The 22,358-nt window shown below is 44.6% G+C and overlaps 1 protein-coding gene across 5 annotated transcripts in view; it reads left to right on the forward strand.

Moving 5' to 3' along the window:
• The window catches only part of GPSM1 (G protein signaling modulator 1), a 60,068-nt gene that overhangs the window by 29,672 nt on the left and 8,038 nt on the right, over positions 1–22,358 (forward strand). For 4 of the 5 annotated variants that reach the window (XM_039364165.1, XM_039364166.1, XM_039364167.1 and 1 more), the window contains 2 exons: positions 4,789–4,859; positions 6,561–6,728. In XM_039364165.1, coding sequence (XP_039220099.1) covers positions 4,789–4,859; positions 6,561–6,728 — 239 coding nt within the window. The remainder of the gene's footprint in view (positions 1–4,788; positions 4,860–6,560; positions 6,729–22,358) is intronic. The other variant, XM_039364169.1, reaches the window with a different exon arrangement.

Consider the following 22,358-nt stretch of genomic DNA (forward strand, 5'->3'; position numbering starts at 1 on the left):
AGAGGTGAGGTAAGGCCTAGCCCGAAAATAAGACCTGGTGCCTCTTTTGGAGGCAAAAATAATTAAATAAGACCTGGTCTTATTTTTGGTGAAACACGGTATTAATTTACTCGCATTTACAAGCTTTTTAGCTGGGCCGGAGCTAAAGTAAGGAACGTTCACCAAGCATAGGGGGAGAAAGTAGCAACACCCCAGTGCTTAAATGAGCCTGAATGAACTCAAATGAGCAATGTGTATTTTAGGATGTTTTTCTTGTTTTCTCAACTCCAGTCTGCTCTAGCAGCCACTTTCAGCCCTCTTCTCTCGGCCTGACCTTCTGGGTGCCAATCTCGGAGGAGGCAGTTGACTGGGAGATGTGTTTTCTGCAAAGAATTTAGCTGTGGGTTTCTTGTGACAGCAAGACAAGCTTCTTTTCTCCCCCTCCTGCCTGCAGAAGGGCACATTTAATTACAGTTGTTTTGCTTCTCCAAGAGGCTGTCCGACATAATTGCCACTGTTGCCTCATCTCTGTGTTTAAATCTTTCACTTCTTTCAAGAAGCATCTCTGGCCTGGGAAGAAGTTCAAGAGTGTGCAGAAAACAGGGCGTTCTTCCTTCCATGTGAAAGGAGGGGGGACTTGTAGGGACCTAGTCCCTACAAGATGAGTTGTGCAATTTCAGATGCAGTTTCTCCCTTGCACATCTGGAGGGGTCAGACCTAGGAAAGTTCTCATAAGTCTGGAGATCTGGGGGAACAAAGGTAGAGCTCAATAGTAATAACCGTGAGAGGGACCTCGGAGTCCTAGTGGACAATCCCTTAAATAGGAGCCAGCCGTGTGCTGCAGCTGCCAAAAAAGCCAACACAGTGCTGGGCTGCATGAACAGAGGGATGGAATCAAGATCACACTAAGTGTTAACACCGCTTTATAAGGCCTTGGTAAGGCCACACTTGGAATACGGCATCCAGTTTTGGTCACTACGATGTAAAAAAGATGTTGAGACTCTAGAAAGAATGCAGAGAAGAGCAACAAAGATGATTAGGGGACTGGAGGCTAAAACATATAAGGAACGGCTGCAGGATTTGGGAATGGCCAGTCTAGAGAAAAGAAGGACAAGGGGGGACATGATAGCAGCGTTCCAATATCTCAGGGGCTGCCCCAAAGAAGAGGGAGTCAAGCTATTCTCCAAAGCGCCTGAAGGCAGGACAAGAAGCAAAGGATGGAAACTAATCAAAGAGAGAAGCAACCTGGAACTAAGGAGAAACTTCCTGACAGTTAGAACAATTAACCAGTGGAACAACCTGCCTCCAGAAGCGGTGAATGCTCCAACACTGGAAGTTTTTAAGAAGAAACTGGACAGCCATTTGTCTGAGCAGGGGGTTGGACTCGATGACCTCCAAGGTCCCTTCCAACTTTATTATTATTATTATGGATCATCGCACAGTCAGCCAGATGTTCAGACTGGATTTGGCATTTTGTCTACCTATCGAGTCCTTACCCAGGACCTGGGATAGGCAGATGTGGATGTTTGATGGTATTACAGATATCGTCGCAGGATGGAAGCAGTTCCTAGTAAGGCCGCCTTTTGCAATTGACTAATAGCGAATTTGTCAATGCCAATGGTGTTCAAGTGGTGCTCCAGTTGTTTTGGGATTGCACCCAAGGAGCCTATGACTATTGGTACTATCCTTGCTTACTTTTGCCACAGTCTTTCTATTTCTATTTGTAGGTCTTTGTATTTTGTTCTCTTCTCCAGTTCTTTCTCTTTTATTATTATTATCCCAGCTCTTGGCACCTGCTTTAATAAGGGGGGGGGCAATCACTAGAGCAAGCAATTATAGGACCAAATAAGATGATTTCCAAACAATGGTATGTAAAAAATTTATCTTGCCATTTTTTGCAAAATTCATTTGCCTTGTGAAAAAGGCTTCTATTTGTCTAGCTTGAGATCTTTTCTCTCTCTCTCTCTTTCTTTCTTTCTTTCTTTCTTTCTTTCTTTCTTTCTTTCTTTCTTTCTTTCTTTTTCTTTCTCTCCCTCCCCCTTTCCCTCTCTTTAAAAAAAAAAAGGATAGCAGCCATCTCTCCTGGGTGGTGTCACTGATTTTACTACCCTCTGCAGAGACTTTCCATTAGATTTCTTGGACTAATTGATTACAATTTAATTTATAAATGAGCTGGACTAGTTCCGTGTTTCTCAAAACCGACGTTAACTCCAACGCTTGGCCACAGCGTTTCTTAAACTTGGCAACGCACGCTGGCTGCGGAGTTCTGGAACTGAAGTCCGTGCATCTTAAAGTTGCTAAGTTTAAGAAACTTAGATGATTTTTGAAGTCCTTATCACTTCTAAAATTCTAGTGAGAGGAAACGGATGCGCAAAAAAAAAAAAGCATTCTGGTGGTTAAGTAATTTAATAAAGTTTGTATTTGTATTGTTTTTACTTTGCAAAACTCTTTTTAAAATAAAACACATTTTATGTGTTTTAAAAAAAGTAAATGATCGCATGATCACTTTCAGCACTGTTATATCAGGGGCTCCAACAGGAGATTTGGGTTAACAAGCCACAATGCAGATACTCACTTTGCTGTGTCCAAAACCATGTTGACCTGCATTATGGTTTTAAAGTGGTAGTCTGGTTCACCATCTTATGACCATGGGAGCAATTTGGATTTCCACAATCCTTTTCTATTACGTTGCATAAATGCAGTCAATCCTACGCCTGCGTTTTGGGCAGCTGAAGGTCAGCCTCATTTTTTTTGTGGGGGGGGGGGAATAAGGTCTTTATTGCTCTTTGGGAGAAGTTGCATTCCTGAATTGGGAATTAATGGGTGGGAGAAGAAAAGTGGAGGCAGCTGACGAGCGGGGCAGCTTTTGTGTCAGGAATGAAAGGCTGGTGGCTTGGAGCCAGTGAGAATTGCCACGGATCTTTTCTAAGGGTCCCATCTATGTTCCTACTCCGAGAGAATTTAAATGAATGATGCATAATAAAAGCATTTCTCTCCCTTCTTTTTTTCTCTCTTCCAACGGTAGGAATGCTGGAGGGTGGTGGGGGTTAAGCTAAACGTTTGGGGAAATAGTGAAGCTATTTTCCAAGGGGCCTGAAGGCAGGACAAGAAGCAACGGATGGAAACTAATCAAGGAGAGAAGCAACTTAGAACAGACATGTCAAACTCGCGACGTCACGTGACGTCGCACAACGTATCGGACCTTTTTCGCCATTGCTGGCAATGGGGTTGGCGCAGCTCCGGTATGATGAAACCTGCCCACATGCCGGCAGTTTGATACCCCTGACCTAGAACTAAGGAGAAACTTCCTGACAGTTAGAACAATTAACCAGTGGAACAACTTGCCTCCAGAGGTGGTGAATGCTCCAACACTGGAAGTTTTTAAGAAGAGACTGGACGGCCATTTGTCAGAAATGGTATAGGGCAGTGGTTCTCAACCTGTGGGTCGGGACCCCATTTGGGGTCGAACGACCATTTCACGGGGGTCACCAAACAACGCAGTCCGCCATTTTTTCCCCCTTTTCCTTAGCTGTGCTACTCCCTTTTATTCTATTGGCTTTTGAAAGCCAATAGAATAGACTCTCTTGAATAGAGTCTAATTCTATTGGCTTTCAAAGCCAATAGGAATTGTCCAGGCTGTCTCTGCCCTGCTGAGCCCGCCAAAAGTCCCATTCTGCAAACGGTGCTGCACCCGTTGAGTAGTCCTCGACTTACGACCGGTTGAGTAGTCCTCGGCTTACGACTGGTTGGGGGTCGCGGCATTAAAAAGGTTGAGATCTAGGAGAAGCAAAGAAACCGATTAAGGTTTTACCCCGTAATATTGTAGTTTCTCTATAGACCCTCACCAAGAGAGGGATAATTGCCTCTGGATGTTGTATAAAGCTTAATTCCTAGCAATCACGTTCTATAAATATTTCCTAAATTTTTTCCAGCCCAGGCAGCCTTTATGATTTGGCCTGTTTCTATTTACCCCCAAGTCAAATGGGCTTTTCTCTCTGCCTGTAGGGCATTGCAGTAATCTGCCTTGTAAAAAAAAAAATATCCTGAAATTTGTTGTTTATTTGCATGATTGGTTTTTTAAAAATAGGTACGATATTTTTATTTGCAATCATTCTGGAATAAGAGAGGCAGGAGCTGGAGCCTCTTCTTTGCGATATCCTTTTTGATGTTTGGAAGGGATAATTATATCCCCCTCAGTTTTCTCTCCTTTAATTAGGTTTCATAGGACTTAAATGTCCATTTTCCTGACTAACCACCAGCCTCTTGATTGATCCTTCTCATTCTTTCTGCCTCCTTCTCCGAACATGGCCGTATTACCAGATTTAAGCATGGTGGGACCATCTGCAGAATCATATACAGCAAATTACTTCCTGCATTTTGGAAGCTGAACTTCAGATTTAGAAACAGAACATAGAATATAGGTAGTCCTCAATTTACAACCATTAATTTAGTGACTGTTCAAAGTTATAATGGCAATGAAAAAAGTGACTTATTCTATTCTATTCTATTCTATTCTATTCTATTCTATTCTATTCTATTCTATTCTACATTCCACATTCTATTCTATTCTATTCTATTCTATTCTGTTCTATTCTATTCTATTCTATTCTAGTCCAATCCATTCCATTCCATTCTATTCTATTCTAGTCCAGTCCAGTCCAGTCTAGTCTAGTCCATTCCATTCCATTCCATTCCACTCCACAAAATGTTGGGCTTAATTTTGGCTGTAAGTCGACGACTACTTTTATTCCTGGTTTGCGGTTTCGTTTGTCTTGAAATTCTCGCCAATGGCTGCCTTTTCTTTTCCAGGAGCCAAACCAAAGTGGGTCCAATCAAACAGCATGAACAGCCTTGAGCTCCTGAGGTTCCCATCTGAAAAGGTAAACGGCAATCAAGGTTGGTAGTGAAAACACCATCATTCCTCTTGTTCTAATACAACCCTCCCATTCCTGAGTGCCTTCAGAGTGGGTGGACATTAACTCCCAGAATCCTCCAGCCTGGCCTTTGCTGAGTATTCTGGGAATTTAAAAATGTCCTCCAGATAGATCTCTTCAATTCCCAGAATTCTCCAATCTGGCAGTCAATGAGATTCAGGGAATCAAAAGATATGCTCCAGATAGATGGAATTCCATTCCCAGAATTCCTCAGAACACATTTGACTGCCGCTGGGAATCTTCGAGTGAAGTTTAAACCCTTGGGGAGTGCCCCCATTTTGGATCAGGCAGTCCTAAAAGAATAGAGTAGAATAGAATAGAATAGAATAGAATAGAATAGAATAGAATAGAAATAAGGAATAGAGTAGAGTAGAGTAGAGTAGAGTAGAGTAGAGTAGAGTAGAGTAGAGTAGAGTAGAATAATAATACTAGACTAGACTACACTAGAGTAGAATAGAATAGAGTGGAATGGAGTAGAGTAGAGTAGAGTTAGAATAGAATAGAATAGAACTGAATAGAATAGAATAGAATAGAATAGAATAGAATAGAATAGAATAGAATAGAATAGAATAGAATAGAATTTGGAAAGGACCCTGGAGGTCATCTAGTCCAACCTCCTGCTCAGGCAAGAAGCCCTATACCATTTCAGACAAATGAGTGTCCAGTCTCTTCTTCAAAACTTCCAGCGTTGGAGGTTTAAATAAAACTAATCTTTGATTAATTGGCCAAGCTGCAAACTTCAAGGAGAGGATCAATCTGTTCTCCAAAGCACCAGAAGGCAGGACAACATGCAATGGATGGAAACTCATCAACCTGGAACTAAGGAGAAATTTCCTAACAGGACAATCAATCAGTGGAACAACCTGCTTCCAAAAGTTCTGAATGCTCCAACGCTGGAAATTTTTAAGAAGAGGTTGGGCAACCATTTGTCTGAAATAGTATTGGGCTTTCTGCCTGAGCAGGGGGTTGGACTAGAAGATCTCCAAGGTCCCTTCCAGTTCTGTTGTTCTGTTCCGTTCTGCTTTCAACCGACATGTGACAATTACCGGCAAACACCAAGCCATTTGAGTGTCTGCCTGTTTTTTGCTGGCAAGCAAGGAACAAGATGTGCCTTTGCAGGGTCTGAGCACGCGCAACAAATTCGTAGTGCAAACCCCACAGCAGTGACACAACCCAGGCATATAAAGGAGAAGTGAAGTTACTCCAGATCAGTGGTTCTCAACCTTTTTAATGCCGTGACCCCCAACCGGTCGTATGTCGAGGACTACTCAACCGGTCGTAAGTCGAGGACTACTCAACTGGTGCAGCACCGTTTGCAGAATGGGACTTTTGGCGGGCTCAGCAGGGCAGAGACAGCCTGGACAATTCGTATTGGCTTTGGAAAGCCAATAGAATTAGACTCTATTCAAGAGAGCCTATTCTATTGGCTTTCGAAAGCCAATCAAATAAAAGGGAGTAGCACAGCTAAGGAAAAGGGGGGGGGGGGAAATGGTGGACTGCATTGTTTGGCGACCCCCGTGAAATGGTCGTTCGACCCCAAATGGTGTCCCGACCCACAGGTTGAGAACCGCTGCTCCAGATGAACTTTATCGGAGAAGTTCTGCCCTTGGGGAAATTGTCCATAAATTCCTTCTTTATTTTTTTCAGGATCAGAATGGAGAGAGCCATCCCTTGGGAGACCTTGGAATAATGGGGAAAAATTCCCTGCCTCTCTCTGGTAGATCCCATCAATATAGGCAAAACCCGTCATTGTTGGAGGGTTACATTGAATCTCCTTTGGAAGCCAGTGACGTCCAAGTCCAGTTACCCCAGCTGGTAAGAAGGAAAGTGACCAACTATTTCCCCGGTGCTCACCGGTGCTTTGTTTTCAGTTCTTGTCCTTGGAGAGTCTCAGTCAGTCCAGGTCATGGCTGTCCCAAAAGTGCTTTTTCACGAGGCAGGTGGACTTCCTTCTTTGTCCTTTGAAGGTGTTTCACTTCTCATCCAAGAAGCTTCTTCTGGATGATGGGGAATGGAAAGTTTTATGCTCCTTTCAGACCGCTGGTCATTTGCCTTCTTTTAGAGCAATCTGTAGGTCGGGACTCCATTTGGGGTCGAACGACCATTTCACGGGGGTCGCCAAACAACGCAGTCCGCCATTTTTCCCCCCTTTTCCTTAGCTGTGCTACTCCCTTTTATTCTATTGGCTTTTGAAAGCCAATAGAATAGACTCTCTTGGATAGAGTCTAATTCTATTGGCTTTCAAAAGCCGATAGGAATTGTCCAGGCTGTCTCTGCCCTGCTGAGCCCGCCAAAAGTCCCGTTCTGCAAACGGGGCTGCAAGTTGTCTGCAGCGAAGGCGAACTGTCTGGAAGCTTCCACCCCTCCCTGCTGAGCAACTACTAAAAATGTAAGTAAAAGAGGGCCAGGGGTGGGAGGTGGGAGGCCGGCGGGCGCAGGGAGGGTTGCTGGCACACGTGGGGCCCGGCGGGTGCCTTACCTCCCTTGGGCTGGGCCAGCTGGTGGCCCAGCCGGTGGTCGCCCTGCGCCGTCGCTGCCCCTTGCCAGCTACACCTCGGCCGGCACAGGGGGCGGCTGCACGCATGCGCGGCGCTCCCGGGTAGGGAAAGTCGACTTACGACCGGTTGGGTAGTCCCTGACTTATGACCGGTTAGGTAGTCCTCGACTTACGATCGGTTGGGGGTCGCGGCATTAAAAAGGTTGAGAACCACTGTTTTAGAGAGTCCTTGAGGCCACTTGGAGGTTTACCTGTGTCCTCAGGATCACCTGAGTAGTGCAAGAAGGATTTGTGTTGTAGAGTGGAGGTAGATGATGCCGTGTCTCTCCCCCTCTGTTGAGAGCGGGCTGTTTAGCTTTGACTAGATGGCCTCTTGGAACTCCTCTTTCAAACCAGCGGTCCTTCCTGCCCGTCCAAAATGTGGACTTTGCTGTCTTCAAAAGAGCGTCCTTTGTCTTTCAAATGCAGATGATGAACTGCTGAATCTTGTCCTGATGGGTTTGTTCTCCTATGTTGTGCCAGGCGTTTGCGAAGGGATTGTTTCATTTCCCCAATGTACAGATCTGCACATGGCTCATTGCATTGTATTGCATATACCACATTGCTCAGTTTGTGTCTGGCTGTTTTCTCCTTGGGGTGGATTTTCATGTTCTTCTGATTGTCTACATGGGTATCTCCAATTTACGACCCGTTGCTTAACTATAGTTCAAATTAACGGCCTCCAAAAAGTCAGTTGCAATCTAAATTTGAGCTTACTATGGCCCACCCCAATGGTCACATGTTCACAATTCGGACACTTGGCAACTTGCTCACATTTATGAACAGTTGTAGCATCCTGAGGGGGGTCCTATGATCACACTTTGCAACTTTTATGCCGGTTTTTTTATGCAAAAAAGAATGGCATTAGTTAAGTTGGATTTGTATACACAATCGCATGACTCTACCTGCACCTGCGGTGACTCACAACCACGATAAAAATGATTGTGAAATGGGTCAGGTCACGTGATTTGATTTACAACTACGACGACTTACAGGGGAAAAATCTGATTCACATTGTGTTCATAAATCATTCATTTAGAAGGACTTTGAATTTGCAAACACCACGATGAAACAAATTAATAAGAAGGGCACTTTATAGAACAGAAAGTTCAAAAGTTTTTCTTTCCAGGTTTTGGAGCACGCAAAAAAAGCTGGAAGTGTTTTCAAATTTCAGTCTTTGCATTTCAAAACCCATTTTCAGTGCTGATTTTTTTTTTAAAAAAAAAAAAACAAACCCTTTATTTAGGAATACAGTTACTGCAGTATTTTTCTGGTATGTAGGCTAAAACAGGTTTGCACTAATTAAAATTCGTATGGGGGAATTAACACAATGCTAAAACGATGTGAACTTTTAAGAAGCAGTGTGTACGTTTCACCAGATCCAGTTCTATATTTGTGCCTGAGTGAAAGGCGTTTTCATCTGAGCACAGTTTAGAAAGCCTCCAAAACTAGTGGAAGCTGAATAAGGGAACATATAATTAATACGAATAGGCACGAATCGCAATCAATAAAACTACCTGAACAGACTTATTTTCAGGTGCACAGAAAAGAGAATAAATTGTCCAGTCAAAAATGCAAATTTGCCCTAATCACCAAATTCACCTTTTCTGAGCAGAAGCCTTTTTATTTTTTTTATTTTTTTTTAGCCTGCAGGAAATACAGATATTTAATTCCTAATGCATTTACGTTGACGATAACCCGGTTGTCAGCCACAGTCTCCAAGCCAAGCCCATTTATAGGCACTGGATGAAGGGGACAACCAGATGCAAGTTGGCTGATAAATTCCAGACCTGCACAGCTTGATCTGTTTGGATTCTGAGCCATTTTTTATGTCCTGTTAGCATTAAACTGCCATTAAGATCGGGAGCCTTGTTTTTCAGAAGAGAGAGAGAGAAAAAAAACATAGTAAAACCTTGTAGGAAGTAAAATGATCAGGGCTTATTGTTTGAAGTTCACGTTGGTCTGTTGTGCATCTGAGACACTGAGGATGACAGTGTAGGTTAAGTGTAGGTTTTTTTCTTTTTTTTTTTACTTTTCAGGGAGCAGAAACTAGAACAATTTTAATGCTTTTCGTAGTTTGGGGTGTGTAGTTTGTCCAGTTTAATTTCTAAGATCGTTGTGGGAGAAGTGCTAATAGCGGATGATGTTATCCAGTTTGGGAAATGAAACATCTGCAAGAAAACATCTGCAAACTCAGAGGGCACCAAGGACCCCCACAGTCCAATTCTGAGTTACAAATATTCTCTCCTCTCAAAAGGTTAATAATAATAATAATAATAATACAAAAAAGTCTGGATAGTGGACGTGGCAGTGCCTGGAGACAGCAGAATAGATGAGAAAGAACTGGAGAAGATAACAATATACAAAGACCTACAAATAGAAATAGAAGGACTGTGGCAAAAACAAGCAAGGGTAGTAGCAATAGGCTCCTTGGGTGCAATCCCAAACAACTGGAGCACCACTTGAACACCATTGGCATTGATAAATTCGCTATTAGTCAATTGCAAAAGGCAGCCTTACTAGGAACTGCTTCCATCCTGTGACGATATCTATAATACCATCAAACATCCACATCTGCCTATCCCAGGTCCTGGGTAAGGACTCGATAGGTAGACAAAATGCCAAATCCAGTCTGGCTGACTGTGCGATGATCCATAATAATAAAGTTGGAAGGGACCTTGGAGGTCATCTAGTCTAACCCCCTGCTCAGGCAGGAAGCCCTACACCATTTCAGACAAATGGCTGTCCAGTCTCTTCTTAAAAACTTCCAGTGTTGGCGCATTCACCGCTTCTGGAGGCAGGTTGTTCCACTGGTTAATTGTTCTCAATGTCAGGAAGTTTCTCCTTTGTTCTAGGTTGCTTCTCTCCTTGATTAGTTTCCACCCGTTGCTTTTTGTCCTGCCTTCAGACGCTTTGGAGAATAGCTTGACTACCTCTTCTTTGGGGGCAGCCCCTGAGATACTGTAACACTGCTATCCTGTCCCCCCTCGTTGTTAAACTAGACATGCCCAATTCCAGCAACCATTCCTTATATGTTTTAGCCTCCAGTCCCCTAATCATCTTTGTTCAAACTCAAGTTTGAAATCACTTAGAATGCTGATAGCTGCTATTCAATTGCTGATATAACTAAAAGTAATTTTTTTCTAAAAAAAATTCAAGAGATTATCTGGGCTGGTTGGACTAGATCCATATTTTGCAAAGGAGGTTTCTGGGAGCTGAAACCCATCAATTTTAATGTTACAAAGTTCGAAAAACACTGGATTTATTTCTATGGCATCTTCCACGTCTGGGATTCTATGATTCATTTGTACACTGGATTTTTCAGAAACCTGTAGCTATTTTGAACTGCCAGGAAGCATCTTTCGCTCGGCTTAATTGGAGGGTAAACTTAACATACATAAATATAAGCTCACTTTTGCTTACGTTTAATTCCTGGGTTTGAAAAATGCACATTACAAAACTATTTTTCCACTCGCCCATTTTAGGGCGGATGGTCAAAACAGCATCTATCCTTAGTTTTAGCAAAATGGGAGAGGATGGAAAAGAAAGAAATAGAGATGTCACTTCAAGACCACTGCAGTCCAGACAATGTGGGGGAAATAATCACAGTTTTATTTAAGAATATCTGAAGCACACAATGCACAGATCTCTTTTAGAGTTTTTTCTAACCCCAGAGGCCATTATACCATTTATTCAATTTTGCAATTATTTATACCAGTATGTAGCTGAAGCTTTTTATAGCTTAGACATTATTTGTGACATTTTAAGGAGGTTGGGGGTTTTTTTTTGTTGTTGTTTAAATTTTCAACACTTACATCATGCCTATTAATTTTAGCAGTTGATGAAGTTTAAAAGCGTACGCTGCAAAAATCTAAGCCTCCAGAAGCTGAAAATTGAGTTAGATAAAAAAAAAATGAAACCTAGCCAAAACAGAGAGAGAAAAAAAATCTTTAGAAACGTAATACTGTGGCCTGAAAAACTCTTTAAAACCATCTCAAAGCATAACCTTTAAACATACTGAAAATAGAGCTTTGGGAAAAGAAAAGCCTTCAGCCCTGAACCTGTCCAGAAAGCTATTCCGTCAATCAGAGACCTGCTGGCTCAGGAATTCTGGGAATTGAAGTCCACGAGTCGTAAAAGAGCCAAGGTTGCCTACCCCTGGTATAGGATTTCCTGCCTGAGCAGGGGGTTGGACTAGAACAGAGGTCCCCAACCGTTTGGGCACCAGGGACCGTTTCCGTGGAGAGAGGTTTTTCCAGGGACCGGAGGCTGTGTGATTTTGTGTGCTGCCTGCATCCCACGGATGGGGCTTTGCTTGTTTGTGCGGACCAGTTGCTGGCATGCCGTGGCCCAATACTGGTCCATGGACCGGAGGTTGGGGACCCCTGGACTAGAATATCTCCAAGGTCCCTTCCAACTACTCTATTCTACTCTACTCTACTCTACTCTACTCTACTCTACTCTACTCTACTCTACTCTACTCTTATCATTATTCTATTCTATTCTACTCTACTCTACTCTACTCTACTCTACTCTACTCTACTCTACTCTACTCTACTCTACTCCGTTCTATTCTATTCTATTCTATTCTATTCTATTCTATTCTATTCTATTCTATTCTACTCTACTCTACTCTACTCTACTCTACTCCGTTCCATTCTATTCTATTCTATTCTATTCTATTCTATTCTATTCTATTCTATTCTATTCTATTCTATTCTACTCTACTCCGTTCTATTCTATTCTATTCTACTCTACTCTACTCTACTCCGTTCTATTCTATTCTACTCTACTCTACTCTACTTGTTCTATTCTATTCTATTCTATTCTATTCTATTCTATTCTATTCTACTCTACTCTACTCTACTCTACTCTACAGCATATAAGGAAAGGCTGCTGGAATTGGGTATGTCTAGTTTAATGAAGAGAAGGACGAGGGGGGACATGATAGCAGTATTCCTATATCTCAGGGGCTGCCCCAAAGAAGAGGGAGTCAAGCTTTTTTCCAAGGTGCCTGAAGGCAGGACAAGAAGCAATGGATGGAAACTAATCAAGGAGAGAAGCAACCTAGAACTAAGGACAAACTTCCTGACAGTCAGAACAATTAACCAGTGGAACAGCCTGCCTCCAGAAGCGATGAATGCTCCAACGCTGGAAGTTTTTAAGAAGAGACTGGACAGCCATTTGTCTGAAATGGTATAGAGTTTCTGCCCGAACAGGGGGTTGGACTAGATGACCTCCAAGGTACCTTCCAACTTTATTATTATTATTATTGTTGTTGTTGTTGTTGTTTGTTGTTGTTATTGTTATTATTACTACTACTACTACTACTATTATTATTATTATTATTACTCTATTCTATTCAACTCAACTCATGGAAGAACTCTAGTCTGTTTCTTGTTTAGTTTTATGGACAGACCAAGATTCTTGGTGTCCTCAAGCAAACGCTCCAAAGCCCAGAAAATAAGTCATTTCAGATTCTGGCTTGTAGAAGAACAAGCTAAATGGGACATTCCTAATAGGCACTCAGAACTAACTAAACCACAAGATTGTTTTCCTATTTTGACAAAAGGAATCAGGCACGAAGCCTGCTTGAATGATCTGGCGATCAAGTCTTTGGAATCCTGGCTATAACCCTGTGATTAGATACGATCTTGTCCTTAGTTACAGACCTTGCTGTAAAACCATCAGGATGCTTTTCCTAGCTCTCCAAAATGGACACCCTTAAAAAGGCAAGTTGCTTGGAACAGGGACTAATAAATCCAAGTGGCCTTCGGTCCATAAATCCCACAGTATTTTATTTTCTTGCAGAGTCTGGAAATTCTCATTTGTCTGAGATGTGTTTTGGGCTTGCATTTTGCGTGCCACTTCTAATATTTTCTCCCTCCCCTGCTTAAAAAACTATGTTGGTGCAATCCGTTTTTATTTTATTTATTTTTTTGCTTAAAAGTCTAAAAACAGCATTCACTTGATCTTTTTCAGCACACCTCCTTTGCAAATCTTTGAAGCATGCTTTCTGGCAATCTTAGAACATGTGTCTTGGGGTCTATGCTAGGATGAGAAATCAAGGTATTTTTTTTTTTTTAAAAAAAAAAAGAATTCCTTCAACGGAAGTAGATCACTGAGAACAGTATTCTCCTTCTGACAGGCACTTGCTGGCCCAAATCTTTGTCAAAGTTTCCAAAACAAGAAATAGCCTCATTCCCTAGGCAAATTAAGGAACAATAATCAGCAATATTTTTGCAAGGCCTTTGTACCTTGGACCAGATTGCTTGAGATTTTGATGATGTGGAGCAGGAGTCTTCAAACTTGGCCCTTTTATGACTTGTTGCCTTCAGCTCCCAGAATTTCTCAGCCTGGCCGAGAAATTCCTGAAGGCCACAAGTCATAAAAGGGCCAAGTTTGAAGATCCCTGATGTGGAGGATCTCTTGCTGGAATCGTGCAAAGTTTCAGGAATTAGTCTCACCATTCCCCTGGCACTCATTTCTCATTTTTTTCTCATCTTCCCTACTATCTTCTCCTGTTGTTTTCTTAGTTGTTTTATCAGTTGTTGTTTCTAACTTATGAATGATTGTAATTATGATTTATGACCTATGACTTGCGGTTTATATGTAAATTGTAAGCTTATGCACCGGAGACAAATTCCTTGTGTGTCTGATCACACTTGGCCAATGAAGAATATATTTCCTCTTCTCTTCTCTTCTCTTCTCTTCTCTTCTCTTCTCTTCTCTTCTCTTCTCTTCTCTTCTCTTCTCTTGACTTCTCTTTCTCTTGACATCTCTTCTCTTCTCTTCTCTTGACTTCTCTTTCTCTTGACATCTCTTCTCTTCTCTTCACCTCTTCTCTTGACTTCTCTTCTCTTGATTTCTCTTCTCTTCTCTTGACCTCTTCTCTTCTCTTGACTTCTTTTGACTTCTCTTCTCTTCTCTTGACCTCTTCTCTTCTCTTGACTTTTTTGACCTCTTCTCTTCTCTTCTCTTCTCTTGACTTCTCTTCTCTTGACCTCTTCTATTGACTTCTCTTGACTTCTCTTCTCTTAATTTCTCTTCTCTTCTCTTGAACTCTCTTCTCTTCTCTTGACTTCTCTTCTCTTCTCTTGACCTCTTCTCTTCTCTTGACTTCTTTTGACTTCTCTTCTCTTGATTTCTCTTCTCTTCTCTTGACCTCTTCTATTGACTTCTCTTGACTTCTCTTCTCTTAATTTCTCTTCTCTTCTCTTGAACTCTCTTCTCTTCTCTTGACTTCTCTTCTCTTCTCTTGACCTCTTCTCTTCTCTTGACTTCTTTTGACTTCTCTTCTCTTCTCTTGACCTCTTCTCTTCTCTTGACTTCTTTTCTCTTGACCTCTTCTCTTCTCTTAACTTCTTTTCTCTTCTGCTCCCCTCTCCTCTCCTTTCTTCCCCTCCCCTCTCCTCTCTTCTGAAGGCAAGCTGTTCCACTGGTTAATTGTCCTCACTGTTAGGAACTTTCTCCTTAATCCCAGGTTGCTTCTTTGGAATAGAATAGAGCTGGAAGGGACCTTGGAGATCTTCTAGTCCAGCCCCCTGCTCATGCAGGAGAACCTATATAGTCTCAGACGAGTGGCTGTCCAGTTTCTTCTTAAAAATCTCCAGTGATGGAGCGCCCCCGATTTCTGGAGGCAGGTTGTTCCACTGGTTAATTGTTCTAACTGTCAGGAAGTTTCTCCTTAGTTCTAGGTTGCTTCTCTCCTTGATTAGTTTCCATCCCTTGCTTCTTGTCTAGACTTCAGGCACCTTGGAAAACAGCTTGACTCCCTCTTCTTTGGGGCAGCCCTTCAGATATTGGAAGATGTCCTGTCATGTCAACCGTGACTCGCTTAATACAGAGGGTCCTCGTCTCACCACCACAACTGAGCGCAACATTTCTGTTGCGCGAGACATTCGCTGAGTCAGCTTTGCTCCATTTTACGACCTTTCCTGCCATAGTTGTTCAGTGAACCACTGCAGCTGTTAATTTAGGCACACGGTTGTTAAGTGAATCTGGATTCCCCCATTGACTTCGCTTGTCGGAAGGCCGCCATCATGGGACTCCCCTGGGATGCGGCAACCATCATAAATATGAGTCGGTGGCCGAATTTTGATCACGTGATCACGGGGGATGCTGCAACGGACGTAGGTGTGAAAAACAGCCGTACGTCGGTTTTTTTCAGCGACATCGTAACTTTGGACGGTCATTAAATGAACTGTTGTAAGTCGTGGACAACCTGGAACTGTTACGGGCTGGCTGGTTTTGCAGAGGCAAAAGGCCAAAGTCACGTTTTCTCCAAACTTCGTTTCACAAAAGCTAGGCTTTGCAAGGTGACCCCTTTATCGGGAGCTACGTGCGGCCTGAACTCGCTCGTCCTCCACCGTGGCAGAACCTGACCTGCTCTGGAAATTTCTCCCCAGCCTTTTATTTTCTTTTAAATTTAGATTTCTTCTTTCGCCACCTTGGAGAACATCTTCTCGACCCAATGGGCAGGCAGCGGATTATTAAGCGTGGGAGGACTAAATTTAGAGACCTGGTCTCGTTCCGCTGAGTCTTCCCGCTGATATAAGCGTCTCTCGGGTCATTTGAAAAACATTTAATTCCTGCCTTTGACAGTCGCTGGGCTTACTTTGACAAGGTGATTCTTTGTCAAAGAAAGAAAGTGACGATGTTTCCTCCTTGGGGGGTGGGGAGCGAAATGCAAACGGTTTGACAGAAGATTAAAGACATTTCCTTGCGGAGTGGAGCTGAGAGATGGGGGGTCTGATATTTTGAGGTGTCTCTTGACGCTTGGAAACCACAGCATGGACCATTGGACAATGCTGTCTTCCCAAGACGTGCGTGAATCCTCTTGACAGCCTGAACGGGAATAAATCTCTGAGTTTTCTGGTTTTTTCCTTTACGCCAAAGGTACAAATTTGATATTGTTAGGGCAATGTTTCGTAACTCTTTAAGCCAGTGGTTCTCAACCTGTGGGTCGGGACCCCATTTGGGGTCGAACGACCATTTCACGGGGGTCGCCAAACAAGGCTGTCTGCCATTTTTTCCCCCTTTTCTTTGGCCACGTCCCTGGCACCCGGTGATGTAAAGTGGTTGGGGGTCACCACAACATGGGGAACTGTATTATGGGGTCACGGCATTAGAAAGGTTGAGAACCACTGCTTTAAGCTGTGTGGACTTCAACTCCCAGAATTCCCCTGCCATTGTTTTGTGAAAAATAACACCAGGAGCACAGATTGAATTGTGTGCTGCACGGTCCCTGAATAAAACTGTCAGCCTCACCTCTCAGAATCAACTAAAATATGAGGTGGTCTTTTCGTTGGAAAGCAAAGGGCTTGATGGGTAGATTGTCTTATTAGGTGCAATTAAGTTATCCCTGACTCTTAACCAACCTCACAGATCAGTTTTCTCTATGATGATCTTCTCCAACCTGGTCCTTCATGTCTTCCAATGGTCACCCATCCCCAAGTAATTAAATTATCCACCTTGCTGTTGGTTGTTGTCGTCTTCTCTTTCTTCCCATTAATTGACTGATTAGGTGTTATTGAGTCACAGTAAAAAAAAATGACAATAAAGGTTATCTTATCTTATCTTATCTTATCTTCTCATCTCATCTCATCTCATCTCATCATCAATTGCCAGGCTGGATTACAATCCTAAATCAAGGAGTACCTGTATTCCTTCATTAGCTCTGTATTTTGGAAAAAAATGTTTGTGGAAATAACCAATAACCGGCTGTTAAAGCTGAGCAAACTGGAAACTTTCCAGTGCACAACAGGTTTTCAGTGGTGCAAAAAAAAAAATTGTGTTTTGATCCCGATGTTTTTGTATCGCCAAAAACTCTGTCGTGACAATGGGGCAGTTGAGGGGCATTCTCTTTCACTGGATATTTTACATTATGTGCTGGAGAGTCACAGAGGCAGGATATAATTTTGAGTGGAAATATAAAATGCGGTGGCCCAGGAAATGGATTTGGAGTGGCGGGAAAGGTTTCATCCACATTTGCCCCTGTGAGACCGGCTATCAAGGGTTGGTGTGTGGCTGCCCAGTGAGCTTTTGTTAGGCTACTTCCTCAGTGGGCAACATTGGAGAGAGAGAAAAATCAATAATTCCATTAATAAAATTTTTAAAAAACGATCATGTTAATAATAATGTTTTTATTATTATAAAAGCATAATCTTGTTTGGGATCTCTGAAGCTTAGCCCAGAAGGAAAGAGGGATTTAGGATGCAGGAAAGGAGAGTGAATCTGGATCCTGTTTTGCCAGCAGCCCCCTCTTCCCTCCCTGCCTTCTCTCCATTCCTCACTATTTTTAATTCTTCTCAAGGTAATCAGGTCTAATTTTAAAAAAATTACCTCTCTGCCTTGATGAAGGTCCTTGGCCTCTGAAACAGGGCAGCCTCCAGTCCCCTCAGAAGAATTTGTCGATGTCAGGGTCAAGGACAGGGAGGAGAGAAGAGGAATGATGGAAGAGAGGAGAAGAGAAGGAGAGGTGTGGAAAGGAATGATGGAAGAGAGGAAGGGAGGAGAGGAGGAATAATGGAAGAGAGAAGGGGAGGAGAGGAATGATAGAGAAGAGGGGAGAGGAGAGGAATGATCTAAGAGAGGAGAAGAGAAGGAGAGGTGTGGAAAGGAATGATGGAAGAGAGGAAGGGAGGAGAGGAGGAATGATGGAGGAGAGAAGGGGAGGAGAGGAATGATAGAAGGGAGGGGAGGAGAGGAATGATCTAAGAGAGGAGAGGAGGAGAGGAATGATGGAAGAGAGGAAGGGAGGAGAGGAGGAATAATGGAAGAGAGAAAGGGAGGAGAGGAATGATAGAGAAGAGGGGAGAGGAGAGGAATGATCTAAGAGAGAAGAGGAGAGAATGATGGAGAAGAGGGGAGAAGAAGAATGATAGAGGGGAGGGGAGGAGAGAGAGGAATGATGGAAGAGAGGAAGGGAGGAGAGGAGGAATGATGGAGGAGAGAAGGGGAGGAGAGGAATGATAGAAGGGAGGGGAGGGGAGGAATGATCTAAGAGAGGAGAGGAGGAGAGGAATAATGGAAGAGAGAAAGGGAGGAGAGGAATGATAGAGAAGAGGGGAGAGGAGAGGAATGATCTAAGAGAGAAGAGGAGAGAATGATGGAGAAGAGGGGAGAAGAAGAATGATAGAGGGGAGGGGAGGAGAGGAGGAATGATGGAGGAGAGAAGGGGAGGAGAGGAATGATAGAAGGGAGGGGAGGAGAGGAATGATCTAAGAGAGGAGAAGAGAAGGAGAGGGGAGGAAAGGAATGATGGAAGAGAGGAAGGGAGGAGAGGAGGAATAATGGAAGAGAGAAGGGGAGGAGAGGAATGATAGGAGAGGGGAGAGGAGAGGAATGATCTAAGAGAGAAGAGGAGAGAATGATGGAGAAGAGGGGAGAAGAAGAATGATAGAGGGGAGGGGAGGAGAGAGAGGAATGATGGAAAAGAGGAGAAGAGAGGGGAGGAGAGGAATGATGGAAGAGAGGAAGGGAGGAGGGGAGGGGAGAAGGGGAATGATAGAAGAGAGGGGAGGAGAGAGGAGAGGAATGATGGAGGAGAGAAGCCAGGTTAGCCTGACCCTGTTTAACGAGGAAGGTGATTCAAGAGCATCTACCCAAATGAAGGGTGTGTGTTTGTTAGTGTCCAGTTATGTGCAAATAAACAGCAAGCGCAGAGTTTTTGAGGAAGGAAATTTGGGATTTTCAGACAAACGCTGAATTTGGTCTCTTTCATGCCGAGCGAATTCCTCCGTCCCCGTAAGCCAGAACCACTGGGCTTAAGGACACGCGAAGCCAGAATTTGCCAGAATCGGGGTTACCCCTAGTCCTCAAGTTACAACCGTTCATTTAATGACCATTAGAAGATACAACGTCGTTGAAAAAAAGCGACTGACTAGTTTTCAACACTTACAACCGTTGCAGCCTCCCTGCGATCCCGTGACCAAAATCCAGACACTTGGCAACCGACTCGCATTTATGACGGTCGCAAGTGCGATTCCCCTGGCAAGCAAACTAGGTGGGGAAGCCAAATTCCCTTAACCACCCTTTTACTGACTGCGGTGATTCACTTAACAACTGGGGCAAGACTCACTTAACGAATGTCCCACTTAGCAACAGAAATTCCGGGCTCAACTGTGCTCGTAAGTCCAGGACCGCCTGTCTTTCTTTGGGTACCGCGGGTTGTGCAAAACACACGAGTTGAGGATTGTGTGTGCGTGTTGTGTGTAGCCAGCCCGAACGCGGTTTTTCCAGGAAGTTATTCAGCAGTCCGTGATTCCAACAAACCCTGGCTTCCTGCGGTGGGTGAACCCAGGTTCTATCCCAGCTCTGTGCAACGTTGGGGTTGAATCTGCAAGAGGTTGAATTTGCTCCTGGAAAAAAAAAACCCTCTTTTTAATGGCCAGTGTCCCTCTGTTTTGGACTCCTGAATGGAAGCCGGGCGTCTCCCAGCAGTGGGTGTGCAATTGAAGGCTTCCCTGCGCCTAATTCAGTGGTTCTCAACCTTTTTAATGCCGCGACCCCCCAACCGGTCGTAAGTCGAGGACTACTCAACCGGTCGTAAGTCGAGGACTACTCAACTGGTGCAGCCCCGTTTGCAGAATGGGACTTTTGGGCGGGCTCAGCAGGGCAGAGACAGCCTGGACAATTCCTATTTGCTTTGGAAAGCCAACAGAATTAGATTCTATTCAAGAGAGTCTATTCTATTGGCTTTCAAAAGCCAATCGAATAAGAGGGAGTAGCACAGCTAAGGAAAAGGGGGAAAAAATGGCGGACTGCGTTGTTTGGCGACCCCCGTGAAATGGTCGTTCGACCCCAAACGGGGTCCCGACCCACAGGTTGAGAACTACTGCCGTAGACCATTTCAATCAATCCATCAATCAATCAGAATAGAGCTGGAAGGAACCTTGGAGGTCATCTAGTCCATCCCCTGCTCAAGCAGGAGACCCTAGCTTAGACCATTTCAGTCAATCAATCAGAATAGAACTGGAAGGAACCTTGGAGGTCATCTAGTCCACCCCCTGCTCAAGCAGGAGACCCTAGCTTAGACCATTTCAATCAATCAGAATAGAGCTGGAAGGAACCTTGGAGGTCATCTAGTCCATCCCCTGCTCAAGCAGGAGACCCTAGCTTAGACCATTTCAGTCAATCAATCAGAATAGAACTGGAAGGAACCTTGGAGGTCATCTAGTCCACCCCCTGCTCAAGCAGGAGACCCTAGCTTAGACTATTTCAATCAATCAATCAATCAGAATAGAGCTGGAAGGAACCTTGGAGGTCATCTAGTCCACCCCCTGCTCAAGCAGGAGACCCTAGCTTAGACCATTTCAGTCAATCAATCAGAATAGAACTGGAAGGAACCTTGGAGGTCATCTAGCCCAACCCCCTGCTCAAGCTTAAGAGACCCTATCCCCTTTCTCTCCCGTCTCCTCTTCAAAACCTCCAGGGTCGCAGCACCCACAACTTCTGGAGGCAGGTCGTTCCGCTGGTTAACTATTTTCCCTATCCAGAAGTCCTGCTTTAATGGGGGGGGGTCTTCCTCTTCCTAAGGAAGCCTGAGCCCCCCCCCACCCCCCAAAAGGGGGGGGATAGGATTTAGGAGCGCTTGACTCTCCCGTCTGAGCCCCCCCCCTCCCCCGCGAGCGAAGCGGCGTCCCCCGCTCTTCTGGCCGGGCAGCTCCGCTCTGACTCGGCGGCCCGGCGGCTCCCGGGGCGGAGCGCGCCGCCGCCGCCGCCTCCCCCGGCTGCTCCGGGCGCTCGGAGCGGAGGCAGAAGACGGAGGAGGAGGAGGAGGATGAGCCGGGCCGGGTGAAGTAAAAGCCGGCTGGCCTTGGGGAAGGGGCAACTCCGCCGTGGAGCAGCCAGCAAAGCGGCTTCTGCAAAGCGGCGCCCGCGGGGGGCAGGTCGTCGGAACGGGCAAGTTGGGGGAAAGTTGGGGGGACGGGGGGGGAAAGCCCCGTTGTCTTGAACCCGCGACTGGCGGACGGAGCCCCGGGGGGGGGTTCCCCATCCACAAGCCACGATGCTCGGAAGCAACGCGGTGGCATCTCGGCTTAGAGAGAGAGAGAGAGAGAGAGGCGCGTGAATCCGGGGTGGGGGGCGCTCCTGGGTCCGCTTGGCTTGACTCGGATCTAGCCCGCTTCGTGAAGAAGAAGGAGAAGGAGAAGAAGAAGAAGAGGAGGAGGAGGAGGAGAAAGAAGGAAGGAAGGACGGAAGGAAGGAAGGAAGGAAGGAAGGAAGGAAGGAGAGGAGGAGGAGAAGGAAGGAAGGAAGGAAGGAAGGAAGGAAGAGGAGAAGAAGAAGAAGAAGAGGAGGAAGGAAGGAAGGAAGGAAGAGGAGGAGAAGGAGAAGAAGAAGAGGAGGAGGAGGAGAAGGAAGGAAGGAAGGAAGGAAGGAGAAGAAGAAGAGGAGGAGGAGAAGGAAGGAAGGAAGGAAGAGGAGAAGAAGAAGAGGAAGGAAGGAAGGAAGGAAGGAAGAGAAGAAGAAGAGGAAGGAAGGAAGGAAGGAAGGAAGGAGAAGAAGAAGAGGAGGAGAAGGAAGGAAGGAAGGAAGGAAGGAAGAGGAGGAGAAGGAGAAGAAGAGAGGAGGAGGAGGAGAAGGAAGGAAGGAAGGAAGAGTAGAAGAAAGAAGAGGAGGAAGGAAGGAAAGGAAGCGACAGGAGAAGATAAGAGGAGGAGGAGAAGAAGGAAGGACAGGAAGGAAGAGGGATTTAGAAGAAGAGGAAGGAAGGAAGGAAAGGGAAGGGAAGGAGAGAAGAAGAGGAGGAGAAGGAAGAAGGAAGGAAGGAAGGAAGGAAGGAGAAGAAGAAGAGGAGGAGGAGAAGAAGAAGAGGAGGAGGAGGAGAAGGAAGAAGGAGGAAGGAAGAGGAGAAGAAGAGAAGAGGAGGAGGAGAGAAGGAAGGAAGGAAGGAAGGAAGGAGA

The sequence above is a fragment of the Crotalus tigris genome, unplaced genomic scaffold (genome assembly GCF_016545835.1).
Source record: "Crotalus tigris isolate CLP2741 ecotype Arizona unplaced genomic scaffold, ASM1654583v1 scf7180000019692.1526454, whole genome shotgun sequence".
NCBI lineage: Eukaryota > Metazoa > Chordata > Lepidosauria > Squamata > Viperidae > Crotalus > Crotalus tigris.